The sequence below is a fragment of the Brachypodium distachyon genome, chromosome 1 (genome assembly GCF_000005505.3).
Source record: "Brachypodium distachyon strain Bd21 chromosome 1, Brachypodium_distachyon_v3.0, whole genome shotgun sequence".
NCBI classification, from domain to species: Eukaryota; Viridiplantae; Streptophyta; class Magnoliopsida; order Poales; family Poaceae; genus Brachypodium; species Brachypodium distachyon.
Genome location: NC_016131.3, coordinates 25,795,760 through 25,810,664, shown reverse-complemented (window position 1 = coordinate 25,810,664; position 14,905 = coordinate 25,795,760). Strand labels below are relative to the sequence as shown.

Genomic DNA, 14,905 nt, shown 5'->3' with positions numbered 1-14,905 from the left:
GATCACGATGCATGACAAGAGTTCTCGAAATTTCTAAATTTTCGGCGTATGCTATGAGTCATACCACTCAGGTAACCCCCTGCCCCTCCTTATATATTTGGTGGGTGCAGGGTTAACTACAAGATCCTGAGTCGGCTTACAAAAAATTGTTTCTTGAACGGTTACAACCATCTTCCTGGTGTTCCCAGACAAAAAGTCGTTTCCTAAACGGTTACAACCATCTTCATGGTTTCTCGGGCAAATTTATTCCTACAAGCAGTCGATCACTAAGGTTGTACTTCCTTCATTTCACAAAGGTTGGCATATTTTGTTTCGTTAAGACAAGACTTCGATCAATCCTAACTCTATTAATATGTGTTTTTACATACATGAAATTTATGTCAATAGATTCGTCTTTAAAAGTTCTTTCTAATAATCATGATTTTGTATCATATAGGTTACAATTAATAGTGTAATTCTTGATCAAAGCCTTGTTTTAACGAAACAAAATACGCCAATCTTTGTGAAATGGAGGGAGTATTCTTTTTTGACGAATTGCTATCACGAAAACATGTTTGTTAACAAATTATTATTAACTACTCACTCCGTTCTTAAATTATTGTTGATGTTGTTGTTTTAGTTCAAATTTCAACTACTCTTCTTGTGGGTTGACGAAGCCTTGGAGGCAATCTAACTTCTTTTTCTTTTAGAACGCTAACTTTCTTTTCCTTTTCTTGACTCACTCTCCTAGTCGTGTCGTGCCGTGTGGGCTGAGCCTGAGAAGTGAGAAACCCAGGCTCGAACCGCACCGCTCAAAGCCGGCCCAGCGAGCGGTGAAGCCTGAAGGGGAAGCTGCTGGTGCTGCCGCTGGGTGGCGTTGACAGTTAGATGCCACCGCGGGAGCCTCCGCCTCCGCCTCAGCTCTAATCTATCTCGGAATCGCCGGCCGGCGCCCGCGCCCTCGGAGGACTCCGCCCCGCCCCGCCCCGCGTCGCGCCGCACGCCCACCCACACGCCTCGATCCCGCTCCCCGCGTCCACGTCCGAGGCAGCGGCCGGCGACGATGGCGTCGTCCTCGTCCTCGTCGGCGTCGTTCCCGTCGGCGGCGGCGAGGAGGAAGGCCCGCAGCCCCCCGAAGCACCGCCACGACGGCACCTCGCCGCTCCCGCTCGGCATGGACTGGAGCCCGCCCCCGAAGCGATGGGTAAGCCCCTCCCCTCCCCAGCCGCGATCCCATCCTGCACCCCTGAATTCCTCAACCCCCAACCCCTCCGCTCGTTCCGATCCCGCCCGATCGACATCCCTCCTGCTCACGGCTCTTCGATCCGGAGGTCGATCGCGGCGCCGGCTAGCTGCCTCGAGGCGTCAGATTCGGTGCTTCAATGTTCGAATTCCACGTTGGGGTTGGATCAGATTGGTTGGTGCTTCCGTTGCTCACCTGATCGCCCCGACTGGGCAGCAACAGGTTCCGAGCTAGATTTAGTTTGCTGATGTGTGGTGTGTAGGAGGGTAGGAGTTAATTACGTCAGCTGAGGTATTTAATGTGCGGGTTGGGGATCCGCATTGGGATTTTGGGAATCTAGTGTTGCCAAGTTACGTCAGGTTGCTGATCCAGTGGTTTGGAGCCTGCCCTCGGTTAGGGTTTTGGTTCTCGCGAGAATTAGGGTGTATGTTTGGTGAATTTCTTAGTTGGGATCAGCGGCTTTGTAGGGATCTATTGCCCGTCAGCTATTAATGATAGGGATCCTCCTTGCTTGGTAACCATTATCTGCCCTCTCGCTGGTAGCGCAAGTGGTTTTTGTGTTTTTTATCAGACTGAAATGGCTGCAGCTTTGCCTACTGACTGTATATATATTTGGCAGTTGCATCCGGGTGCATATGCAGGTTAGTTCATTGCCTAGCAGATTTAGGTTGTCCTTTCCTTACAATTCCAAAATGTGCGATTAAATCGACCTTTTAGACCTGCTATGCTGTTTCTATAGTCATTTTTTTTACTCTTTGATTCATGATATCTTCACCGTACTTAGTAAAAATCATCCTACATTTCAAACTGAATGAAAACTTTGTACCGAAGAGTTAGCATGGTTAATACCCTGGCCCTCATTACAACTAGCAGGTTTCTTGCCCAGTCCGATGCATCGATTTTTATTCCGACCCCCAAATGAAAGAAATCAACCGCCTTGCACCCGCAAGTAGATAGTGTGTTTGATTAACAAATTTCAGTAGTGTATGAATAACTTAGAAGTTGCATGAAGAGCACCAATTGTCTTTGGACCAGGTCTCATTTGAAAGACAAGGGCATACCAGTACAATGCTGTAAAAATATGCATCAGCTGATGCTTCTTATGAGCTCATATTTGTTGATGACATGCAGGAGGGAAGAAACACCATATGGCCACATAACCCTCAAACAGGCTGGAGTTACTGTGTGACGATACCTTCTTGGATTGCTCAAACACCTGAAGCGGGTGTAACCCCTGACAATTTCTTGAAATCTATCGTTGTGAGTATCGTTGGTCTTCTATCCTCTTGTCTTCCCCACTTATGTCTGTGCAGGAGTCTAGTCAGTCAATCTGTGGCTGCATGTTTGTGCAGAAAGGAATTTCCTTTGTCCCTAGTATTAAAACTATTGTTAATTTGTTATAATAAAATGAGCTAGAAGGGAATACAAGTGACAAAACTTTGGTAGACCAATAAAAAGACAAATACAATGTTCAGCATTATGATGCCAAGATCTAAGTTTTACTAAAGTGCTATCTCACTTATCATATATATATATATATATATATATATCAATATATCAGATATAAATTCAATAACTCCAAAACTGTTTGTCTGATAGTAGGATTAATTGGGGTCAGCAGACAGCATTTTGTGGAGTCCTGATTCATCTAAATTGTGCTGTTCTGTTTATGATCTTTATTTAATGCCCATAAAGGACAGTTTTACAGGATACATGTTGGTATACAATCTCCGGAAGGCGTTAGCTCTAGCCATGGAGTTCTTCGAAGGTTTAGTGACTTTCTAAAGTTATGTTCTGATGTAAGTTGAGACAACTGATGCTTTTTATTGGGTCACATACTCTCACGTCACATGTATCACAACTTCGAGAGTGGGTTTTGTGATTGTCTGGGTGTGTGTTCTCATGCTATCTCATCCACACAACATGCACTGATATTTTTGCACATTCTCTCATCAGATGGGGGTGGGGAAGGGGTGGGGTGAGAGTACACAGGTCTCAAGGCACTCTGTGTGAGTGAGATAGTAGGAGTACGCTCTCCCATAGATGTTGCTAACATTATCTGCTGGTATCTGCATTACTTGACGTAGAATGGCTACTAGTGTACTATCCACATTATGTGACCTAGAATGGCTAGTAGCGTACTGTTTCCATACACTTCTATAGGTTAAGAAATACAGAGTGATTGAATGAGGAACAATGGCTTGAAGGAATTTCTTCTTTTAGGTCTGCAATACATTGCTTGTGCTCAAATACATTTTGTCTTCTGTTTTTAGAGAAGAGCAATAACACCCTTACATGCTGTAGTTGGACTGGCAAACTGCTAAAGTTGACAGAGATATTCCAAAAGATAGCCTTACTTTTTATTGCATTGTAGTGTCACCTTGAATATGCATTGTTCAAAGTGACTGCCATTACAAGTTTACAACTTCGTGCAATCTTGTTGACGTTGCATTTCGTTCATAGTGCTACACATTTATGTCATTTTGCATTTTCCATCTCTGCTGTGTTCCTGACAAAAGAAATTGCAATCTTGTGCTTTCTAATGCTAATTCAAGATTTTGTTCGTTTCATCAATCATCGTGCTAAAGTTCTCCTGTATTTCAGCTTAAGCGTGCGTTTCCCAGAAAAGACATCCCCCCTGCTCCACCGAAGCATGCTTTCCTAAGAATAAATTCAAGCAGGTTGCTTCTAGAAGAGGTTAGCTGTATCCAATTTTAGTTACTGCATTCTCTTGGGTTCTGCCTTTTGGACTTGTGGTACTAAAAACATTTTGGCTGCAGAGAAGAAATACTTTGGAGGAGTGGATGCAAAAGCTACTTTCTGACATTGACGTATCAAGAAGTACTCCTGTTGCTGCTTTTCTTGAACTTGAAGCTGCTGCACGCTCATGTATGTGCATTGATCCATTGAAGAGATTTTTCTTCTTCTAATTGTGTATTGTTCCAAGTCTTAATTGTGCATAATGAATATTGATAACTGAATCCTACTGCTTTATTGAATTCAGATTTCCAAGATTGGAATCAGCGTCCTTCTGAAGCTGGTACTTCAGTAAAAAGCAGTACAGACTCTTCTCATGATACTGATGAACCTGCTTCAGGTGCTCTCTCTGAGTCCAATCGAATAAATCCAGTACTTGCTCGTAATACCAGTGTGACAGGAGCAACTGGTAATGGTGTGCTGGGAGAATCTATATTAGGCGCGCCAAATCACAGGAAAGATAGTATTGTCTTTTTGGAACATGATGGAAGGAATGGTTCGATAGAGACTTACAAGGGAGTTATATCTGAAGATGATCGTGATTCTAACCCTGGTCATGCTCGGAAGGATTCTGCTGAAAGTTTAGGTAGTGATTTGAGTTCTTTAAGAGGAAGCGAATTATCAACTCCAGGGGTTAGTAGTTCCCTATGGGATGGTCCCATAGATCTCCCAAGTGGTGTGGATGGACATAGTCAAACAGAACATCTTACTGGTTTAGATATGCAGCTTTTGTATGATGCGGATGCTCCATTCATCCTTCCAACTGATCAGAGACAGAAGTTAACTAGGGTTTTGATCACCATGCAAAGAAGAATAGGGACAGCAAAAACCGATATGGAGGATCTCATAGCACGTCTACATCAGGAAGTAGCAGTTAAAGAATATCTTTCCACAAAGGTAACACTTTTTATCTGACATTTACTTTTTCTGCTATATTGTGAACCATATTCTGAATATTCCAGGATCATGCTTGTCTTGTGTACAGAATATGCTTTCATTTTACATGTTGTGAGTATGTCATAACATCATATGGTTTTCAAAATTACCGTTGTTGATTTTGTGCATCTTTCAATAGCATTCGACGGTTTCTGTTTGGATCTTGTATAGCTATTAGGTTAATTATTGCCACTTACGACTACTGATGCAGGTAAAAGATTTGGAGGTCGAGTTGGAAGCTACAAAGCAAAAAGGCAGAGAGACATTACAGCAAGCTATCTTAGCTGAAAGAGAGAGGATTACTCAGATGCAGTGGGATATGGATGAGCTCCGCAGGAAGTACTCTGAGATGGAGTCAAACCTGAAGATCGAACAAGTCAGTTTTTCCTTCTGGTCATGTGTCATGGCACCTTTTAATAAACTATACCATGATGATTTTGATTATCTTATTCTGTTTATTTTCCAGAATGAGAAAACTCGTGTGGAGTCAGAGAAAACAACTGCCAGTGGTGAAAAAGAAGAGTTAGTTGAAGAACTAGAGACTAGACGAAAAGAAGTTGAGAGTTTGAAACAGCATCTTGGAGAAGTTGAGGCGAAGTCTAAAACAGATATGAAGGTTCTTGTTAAAGAAGTAAAGTCTCTTAGAAATTCTCAAAAAGAGATGAAGAAAGTGCTGAATCAGTATCTCGAGGAGAAGACGGAACTAGAGGTACCCGTAAAATCATAATCCTTTCTCACTTGTAGAACTGTAACACTATGAATATTCTACATTAGTCAAGGCTTGCTCCCACCAAATTAGTCATGTTTTGCATGCTAACAACTTGAAACTGTTAATATGTTAATCTGTTTTATATTTTATTAGATTGAAGCTTCTATTCACTAAGAATATCTGAATTTCATGTGATCAGAGTTTTCTCTCTAAGCATTAGCTTTCCCATTTGTGCCAGAGGATCATTAATAGAGAGAAGCAGCGGTCGACCCGTGTGAAGTCAAGCCGTGAAAAAATTCTTCACGAATGCAGACTGCTCCGTGAGCGTCTACAAGAATGTAGTGCTAAATTTCTTGCAGAAGAACAAGATAACTTGACTGTTGATCCGTCATCTTTGCCTGATGCACTAGACTTTCTTGCGACCTCAGACAATAGGATACGTCTTCTTGTTGCTGAGGTAATTTTCTTCTTCTGATAGTCTGTTGTCATTTACTCCAAAGCCCTGCTCGACCAAACTCTAATCTCCAAAGTCATAAATTGAGCTCCAGTTGAGATGCTGGAGGAATAGAGCCACTCCAAAGTAAATCTTTTCTCAAGTGAAAATGATGTCTTTGTCATACAGATTAAAAGGAGATTCTTACTTACGATGAATTTTTTTAATTTTATCCTAGCACCGAGGGCAAGCTATTCCAGCACAACTTTAGTTCATCACGCGGAAGACAAATAGGGTGCAAATAGGGTGTCCACCAAATGGACGGCCTGGTTCTGTTTTAAAAAAGACCTGACCGACTGCTCTTATTTTTTGTTCGGATTCTAAGCTTTCATTGAAATAGCATAGCTTTGAAGTGTCCTTTTTCTTAAGCTACTTTTTTTTGCATATAAAGTTCCAATTCAGTTTTGCACGTGGCACCACTTTACTCTTGGTACTTTCTACCTGCAATCATGAAGCATTTACCAGTCAGCTAATTGCTACAGCCTGAAAATTCAAAATCAATTTCAATTCCCAATTTCAATTGCTATACTTTCTCGCTGAATTACAAATCTCTGTAGGCTCAGCTTCTAGCACGAGATGATGAGCAGGGCTCTTCTGATGATGGCGATAATTCCGATGGTAAATCTTCAATTACCATGAGCAGTGAAGATGCAAACATCACAGATGAAGAGACAACAAGGATGCTATCGGATCTGCTCATCGACAATGCGCAGCTGAGGATGCGCCTGAATTCCGTCATCCGCAATGCCGTAAATACCGCCGTGAAGCCAGAGAAAGAAGACACGGACGGAGTCGTCCCGAGGAAGACGGTCCTCAATTGGTTGCTGGACAGATAGAAACACACATGTACATATTCTTGTGAATTAGCTCCTTCTAGTCATGAGGCGGCCCGATCAAAAGTTCATATATGATGAGAGTATTGCTATAAGAAACAATTCACACCCTTCCCCTCTGCCAGCGCCTCCATTGTGGGAGCCGCTCAGCTCCATTGTGGAAGCAACGTACCATGGCATGGCAGCTTGTCGTCGTGTTGTATTATTTGTTTGGTGACGTGGAAATCCACCGAGGATAATGTATTTAGCCGGACATGGGAGAGTTTTTCGGTAGAAGAAAAATATAGTAATTGCGATTTGCAAAGCCGATGATAGACGTATCTCTGTGTATAGATGTTTGAGCTGGTGTGCCCATTTGGCCTGGCTCCAGGCCAAATCTTGTTGGTCCATGGATGGAGCTTCTCGCTGTTTAACTCTTGTTTTCTTTAGAGAGAGATTTGTTAAACTCTTGTGGTAAGTGGTAACTGCCACTTCAAAATTTTCTTCCTGTGAGTAAAAAGAAGGCCCCGTTGTGAAGAAATGCATTTCCTTCTCGTTTCCTTTTTTGGGAAAAATAAACTAGGTCAGGAGGGCTGGTGGGCCCCACGCGGCGTCTTTGGGAGAAAAAGCGTCGAGGTATGGCCCATCTGTCTGCCTTGTGTGTGTAGTAGTCAACACGTCCTCATTCCACCGCCAGAAAAAGGTTAAAGAAGGCATCGTAGTCGTAGAACAAGAGACAGGCGAGAGAGATAAATACGAGGCTCGCCCAACGCGAAGCCGCCGGGATCCCGACTGACCAACCAACCCAAGCAAACCCTCACCCAGAGCCGACCGAGCCCATCGGAGAAGCGTCAGCCACCAGGCGACGACCACCGAGGAGGAGGAGGCGGCGGCGGGCGGGCGCCAGCGGTGGATCGCCGGGTTACGAGGCGGGCGGCGGGGGCAACCCGATGCGCGGCTAGGACGGCGGCGACCGGCGCGAGCAGGACGGGGAGGAGCGCGGCGACGCCTGGCGGGGCACCATGTCTGCGGTAGTCTGTTGCGGCAAGAGGTCCTCCTCCATCTTCGCCGACGAGCTCCTCCCGCCGACGTCCCCTTCTTCCTCCCCGAACCACCACCACCACGCGGCAAAGAGGTCCCGCTACTCGCCGCCGCCGCACCGCGCCTTCGGCCGCCGCGACGCGCTCCTCCACCAGCTCCGCTCCTTCTTCCCCGACATGGATCCCCAGGTCCCAATCCCGCCCCCCTCGATTTTTATTTTATTTTTAGTAATTCTGAGCGCCAAAAGGCGGATCATTTCTTCCGATTGCGTGGTGAGGTTGACTTGGTAGGCCATTTCGGGTTGGATTAGGCACTTCTGTGGGAACACGCGGCTTCGCCGTTGCTAGATTTGCGATCCCAGGCACTTTACCGTGCGTTTTTTCGGAAATTTGCTGTTGTCGTGTGACGGGTAGTGGGGAAAGGTAGATCCTCTCCGTCGGAAACTTGATGGGTTCGTTTCCTTGCTTGATTTAGAAAATCCAACCGCATAAGTTACTCTCCAGCCTGAATTTTTAAGGGTCACGTATGGCACCCCTGATGAGAAAGCAAAGCAAACTTGTTTTCTTAACTGTGCCGTGCGTTTTGGAGAAAGACGGCAAGTTTTGATATATCTGAAGTTTGCTTAGATTTGTGGGGATAACACGGTGACAATAGATTTGTGGCGAAGGATGAAGATATCTCTGGCTGACTCTCTGTGTTCTAACTTCTACCACTACTGAATAATCTCTATAAGGATATGTTTTCCCTTATGGCTTCATGGATGGGCGATAGATCTAGTGCCCTGGCATTTCTGTGAAGCTTATATGTGTTAATATAGATTGTAGTGACTTGCATAGCGTGTGAGTGCGTATTTGGGTGACCCTGCAAGGGTTTCCTGCTTGCAGGGAGTTAGGCACTAATGACAAGGTTCATGTATGGCAATGCACCCTCACTTTTTAGGCTCCTGATGAACTGAATTGCTTCTGCACTTAACATGTTAAGTTACAACTAAGACTAAATATGCAGATGTATGCTTCCATTGTATTATTTCTGTAGCATATAGCTGACTACAGTTGCTCAAAATGATTTTAGTTGCTTGAGAGAGCTCTTGAAGCATCTGGAGATGATTTGGATTCTGCAATAAAGAGTTTGAAGGAACTGCACCTGGAGTCAACTCAGGCTATCTTATCGGCTACTGGTTGTAACTCTGAAAGCGGGCTACACACAGCAGCTCAGCCATCTGTTGAAGGTTTGTTTTCCACCCAAGGATATTGCATTCCTATGGTATATGATCATAGGCACACACATACTACTTCCTCATGCATTTGTCCCAGTTGCACCAACGATATGTCGATATACACCAAGCTGGTTCTAGAATTTGATCTTTCAATAATATTTGCACAGATCATACAGGTTGCTTTTATTTATATTCTTAGGGCATATTCAACAGGGTGATACTATAGCTGTTACTAACAAGACAAAGGTAGAAAATTTCATCTGTAGTAAGTACTTCTCCAACAACCGTTTCTTTGATCTGATACCAAGAGTAGTGCACACGAGAGAGACTCGGAGGGCTGATTGGGCTGATTGATTTATTAATTGGAGTGGGGCCTGCTGAATTCTTTTCTTGGTATCGGACGCAGCTCCAACTGTCCAACAGGACATTTAATCGATACTTCGTCTTGGTATCTGTGAGGTGCTCGTTACTGCCACCAGAAACGGTTTCTTACTTTTTCCTCCCAACTTCCTGTCCACGTCACTCTAATGCTGAGATGTCCTGTTTTAGTACCTGCATATGTGGACTGTTGGAGATGCCCTTATTGTTATGTTCCTACTAGGTCATGTGCTGTCAATTCGAAAAGCATAACATGGTTGTATCAAAGTATGGAGTATGCATGGCACTGTATGTGATTAACTGATCATGGACTAGGATGGCCGCATAACCCTCTCCATTCTCATATGCTCTCCATGTATTAGAGTAGCAATGCATCTGTTAACTCAGTAGCACCAAGCCTTCATTTTGTACTCTGTTTCATGGTTAACACACTACATGAGTACCTACACACCACACGAATTGGTCGCATCTCCATATATCCTACTGCATTTTGTTAATTCCACAATCCTAGAATCACAAAAGCGATGTATCTGACTGTACTGACAAGAGCAACGACTTTGCTTATGTTGGCAGCTATAACCAACGGTTGTGTGGATACAGCGACTGAACATCCGTCTGCTGCAGCTAGTTACCAGACAAGTAATAGTGGTCCCGAATGGGTTGAGCTTTTTGTCAGAGAGATGTCTAATGCTTCTGACCTGGATGATGCACGGGCTCGTGCGTCAAGAGCTTTGGAAGCCTTCAAGAAGTCCATTGAGGAGCATGCAGGAGCCGAATCTGCGCAGAGCTTGCATCAGGTACCAGCCATCATCTCGCTGTAATCTCCAAGGGGAGATGCTTCGCTGTGGAGCTTGGCCCCGACTTTGTACACTATAGGTCGAAGGAGGATATAAGTATGCGTAACAAGATCTTTTTTCTTGGCGATAGGAAAACATGGTGCTTAAGGAGCAAATGACGGCCATCCTCTCACAGAACGCTGTCCTGAAGCGCGCCGTCGCCATCCAACACGAGCGCCAAAAAGAGTTTGATGAGAGGAGCCACGAGGTCCAGGGCCTGAAGCAGCTTGTCTTGCAGTACCAGGAGCAGATGAGGACTCTAGAGGTAAAACAATCCTTCCTAAGCCCGTTTTCAGAAAATTCGCTCTTTGTTCGTGTTCGACATAGGAACTGATGAATCTACCCTGTATCGCAGATGAACAACTACGCGCTCACAATGCATCTGAAGCAGGCCCAGCAGAACAACTCCATGCCTGGGCGTTACAATCCCGATGTCTTCTGATTTTAGCTTCAGGCTTGCAGGATCCAGATTGATAATCTGCTGCTGTATGGAAAAAGAGAAGATGATATCTCTGGGATAGATCTATGTCGTTGACTGGTTCACCCACCACACCAGTACACCACCCAAGGGGCAAAACAAAGTCCACGATAGATGTGTTGACTCAAATATCCTGTTGTTACTTTGATTGATAGTACGATTTCCGATTCAATATATACAAAAGAAAACAGTCCCAAATCTTATATTATACGACTACGATGATTGATTGATTGATTGTCGTTTCAGTTCAAAATCATACGGATTTGTGTCTAGGAGATTCTTTGTTCCCTTTCAAACCGTATGTACGTTTCGAATTTCCAGACGATCCGACTTCTTTTGTATTTTTGAAAGGAACATCCTTATAACTTACTTTTAATAAGGAAGATCTTTAAAGGGAGTCCAATTTTGCCACCGCAGGCGAACGGACGGTCGCGATCGAGCAAGCGTCCGATCGCACGGCACCCAGTCCGTGTGCTCCAAGGCTTTGCGTCAATTCGATCTCCTATATATAAACGTACAAATCCCCAATTGACCAAACCCCCCTCGTCGATCACAGATTTCAACAGTCCAAACCCGCCACTGATCTCTCTCTCTCTCTGTCGCGGCGGACGAGCCTGGCCGAAACCCTAGCCCGCCCACCGGCGAAGCCATCAGCCATGGCGGCGAAAGTCGCGGGCGGCCGGAAGCGCGGGACGGCCGCCGCCTGCCTCGACGGCAGTGGCGGCGACGACCCCTTCTTCTTCGCGCTCAAGCGCGGGCGGTGCTCGCCGGAGGCGGACGTGGCGGCTGACCTCGGGGTCAGCCTGGAGTTCGACCCCGTCGACGCGCTCCAGCTCATCTTCCCCGGCGCCGATCCGCAGGTGCCCCCTCAAGTTGCAAATCTTCGCACCGCCTTTTAATTAGTTCTTCTCTATTCGATAGCGTGCGTAGAAGAACCCCCAACCAATTGATTTGATTGATTTGATCGGTCACAAGAGGTCAAGAGCACCTCACGACGTCCTGCCTCACGAGCGAACCAAAAATAAAAATTTGTGCTTGACGCGGACATATATGTTAGGGGAAATTTCGAAAATTTCGCATGATGCAGACTTGTGATTCAGAGAATTGGGAGGAGGACAGGGGAGGCTGAGCATCTCCTCCACCTTTTGATTTGTGCTGAAATTTCATCGGGGTCTAGATAGACGACGATAGGTACACTTACCCGCATCATATTGTTTCTGTAGGAAGGCATCTAATGAGTTGTTTTGGGGAAATTTTTAGCTTCTGCAAGGCTATTACGAAGCGTCGGGAAATGTACTGGATGCTGCGATCAGAGGATTTAAGGATTATTTGGCATCAGGTTTGGCAACGACGAGCGATGATGCGGCCTCATCTGGAGGTACAGGTATTAATTTTTTCAAACAGTCGACAGTAATGATTATGACCCAAAAATAAGAGCACTGGATAAAATTGTCTGGTGGTGCTTTGTTCAGACATACACATATTTCATTTGGACCAACACTGATCTTGCTATGTTGTGTATATTTCCTTAATTCCTTACAATTTGTTCACGACAATCTAGTACGGAGTACTAATTGTCACAAGAATGTAGGACAAATTCGTTCAGACATAATGCATATTTGTTTTGGACCAATGCTGATATCACCTGATAATATCTAGGTTATCTAACTCCAGTTTTTGTGTGTCAATGGTTATCAATCACAGTGAAATCTGATGTGCCGGCGATTAATACTCCCACCAACGGCTCCGAATGGGCGGAGCTAGTTGTCAAGGAGATGTACTCCGCCAAGAATTTGGTCGATGCCAAGGATCGAGCCTTCAGGATACTTGAACTGTTCGACAAATCTACTGCGAACTGCAATACTCCGGATGAGAAGCATAAAATGCACGAGGTAACCGTTGTATCTGCAATTGCGTGATAGTTGATACCACTAAAATGACAACTACTAGCTCAGTTCTGAAATACAGGACATCAGAATATGTGCAGTTAACCACAGTTTACTAAAAAGGTTATTTAAATTGGTCAAGAAAAAACAGTATATTGTTCTGCCATTAAATTATTCCTGTAATACTACCAATTTTGTGACTATTTTACTATCACATCATATAAAAATGACGAGCAAAGTTGCATGCTGATGATGCTATCATACTCCAAAACGACATTGAACAGTGAGTCTGTCCTTGGTCCATACCATTTGTTCAACTAAATCCCTTCATCAATACTATTACTGTGTCTCTAATTGATACGACTGTGCAGTTTGTTTTTGTTTTTTAGTTCCTTCATCTTTTCACATCCTTTCCACATCTTGGGACTAAATATTGGATCAACTCTCTGCATTGTTTTTGCCTCCTTCTTTTTTTGCTGCATGGTTTGCTAGGTGATGCTCTAAATTGTTTCCCATCTCAATAGCTTCATCCTGATCGTGTTACTTCCTAGAGATGTGTTGTACAAATCTTACCTTATGTCCACACCAATCCAGGAGCACAAGATACTGAAGCAGATGTTGGGAGGACTGCTTCACCAGAACGGCGTCTTGAAGCGAGCCTTCCTTATCCAGCACAACCGGCTCAAGGATTACCAGAACATGGTGCAGGAGCGGTCTCAGTTCAAGGAGATCGTCGACAAGTACCAGCAGCAGATAAAGGCTCTAGAGGTTCGTGAATTTGTCTGAAACATATATTGCTTAGTTCTGTGTGTGATTTCCTTCAGCAAGAGATCTTGTTGACCTATACATTTTAGACAAAATCAACCAATACTTCGGCTGCTTTGGTTGCAGGATAGGAACTATGCCCTGTCGTTTTACCTTGAGCAGTCGAAGCAAGGGAACAGCATCTGCGGGTACCGCAACCCTGATGTCTTCTAGACAAGCAATCGAAGCAATGGAGCAGAACAGCAGGTGCCCTGAGATTTGTGCTGCTTCGGGCCAATAATGAGCAAGATCCTGAAGCTGCAACAGACAATCAAGAGATGTACAATGAACGAACGTGTTCGTAATTGATTGTGATACAATTTTTCTTATCATGATTCAGTTTATGTTCCGGCTTGATCATTTGGAATATATCGCTGTCCTTGTTGTGTTGTACTATTACTTGTCGATAGGTGTGCCAAAATCCAAAATTCAAGTGAATCCTGACTGTTTTATGAATTCATTTGTTTATCTTGAGATCGCCTCCGCAGATGCAAATATGTTCAAGACCTTGATTGAGTACTTTTTTTTTTGAACCGGAGCCCGAAGACTTCATCTATTAATTAAGAGGAATAGAATTGCCTAGTTAATTAACGAAAAACCGGACAAAAACCGTTACAATCTTTGTAGCATCGTCATGGAACTGCACTAAAGAGCATCCTGGCTGTCCTGGCCACCCACACTCACTCAATGCACGGAGACGAAGAGAGTCGTCGAGGTTGCAAGCAGAAGTCACCGTCATCACACAAACACTCCTGAGCAGGTGACTCCAACTTCCCTCACCAACGCCCAAGAAATGACTCCACTACAGGCACGCAAGCTCGAGTCGGCCCATGCCAAACAGGCAACCATCCTCGCAAGCGAACAAAGCCGTCGATTCTGATGGTGAGCTTCGGAGAGGCAATATGCAAGGCCAGTGCCGAACAAGAACCTCAGAGATCGGACCACCTCACACCAAGTCATAGTCATCACGCATCACTCCTCTGAGCTGGCGACTCCGACTCCACAACAATGAAGCAAACCCAACCTGGAAGGCCAGCGGACACGTCGGAAGGAACGACTACCAGAACCATTGCCACAGCCTAACTTTTGCTCAACACCGTCGTCGCTGCCACAAAATTCGCCAACGGAATACTCGCAACGCCGGCTGGGCACCTGCCAACCGTGAAGCCGTGCATGGCCAGCCCCGGGAAATCACGAAGGGAAACACAATCTTCGAGACGACGCCCTCAGGATGGGAAGCGACACAAAAACGACGCCATCGTCCGACCCTGCACCGCAAGGCCTAGGCCTTGACCCGAAGATGAGACCCGAGAGCTGAGAAGGACGAAGTGCTCCAT

The 14,905-nt window shown here is 44.9% G+C and overlaps 3 protein-coding genes across 3 annotated transcripts; all 3 read left to right on the top strand.

The window, feature by feature from the left end:
• The first annotated feature begins 830 nt into the window (after positions 1-830).
• On the top strand, positions 831-7,363 carry LOC100829573 (PX domain-containing protein EREL1). The gene is made up of 10 exons (XM_003563248.4): positions 831-1,183; positions 2,354-2,482; positions 2,923-3,021; positions 3,827-3,919; positions 4,003-4,111; positions 4,227-4,876; positions 5,127-5,291; positions 5,382-5,624; positions 5,863-6,081; positions 6,675-7,363. The coding sequence occupies exons 1-10, from the start codon at positions 1,043-1,045 to the stop codon at positions 6,951-6,953; spliced, it is 2,127 nt and encodes a 708-aa protein (XP_003563296.1). The 5' UTR covers positions 831-1,042; the 3' UTR covers positions 6,954-7,363.
• A 327-nt stretch (positions 7,364-7,690) lies between these two features.
• LOC100830187 lies at positions 7,691-11,112 on the top strand. Its single transcript, XM_003563250.4, has 5 exons — positions 7,691-8,158; positions 9,042-9,198; positions 10,138-10,361; positions 10,492-10,665; positions 10,756-11,112. Exons 1-5 carry the CDS (start codon positions 7,952-7,954, stop codon positions 10,840-10,842), a joined length of 849 nt encoding a protein of 282 aa, XP_003563298.1. The 5' UTR covers positions 7,691-7,951; the 3' UTR covers positions 10,843-11,112.
• Positions 11,113-11,408: 296 nt separating this feature from the next.
• LOC100829883 lies at positions 11,409-14,042 on the top strand. Its single transcript, XM_003563249.3, has 5 exons — positions 11,409-11,738; positions 12,139-12,262; positions 12,583-12,770; positions 13,359-13,532; positions 13,656-14,042. Exons 1-5 carry the CDS (start codon positions 11,535-11,537, stop codon positions 13,740-13,742), a joined length of 777 nt encoding a protein of 258 aa, XP_003563297.1. The 5' UTR covers positions 11,409-11,534; the 3' UTR covers positions 13,743-14,042.
• The last annotated feature ends 863 nt before the right edge of the window (positions 14,043-14,905 follow it).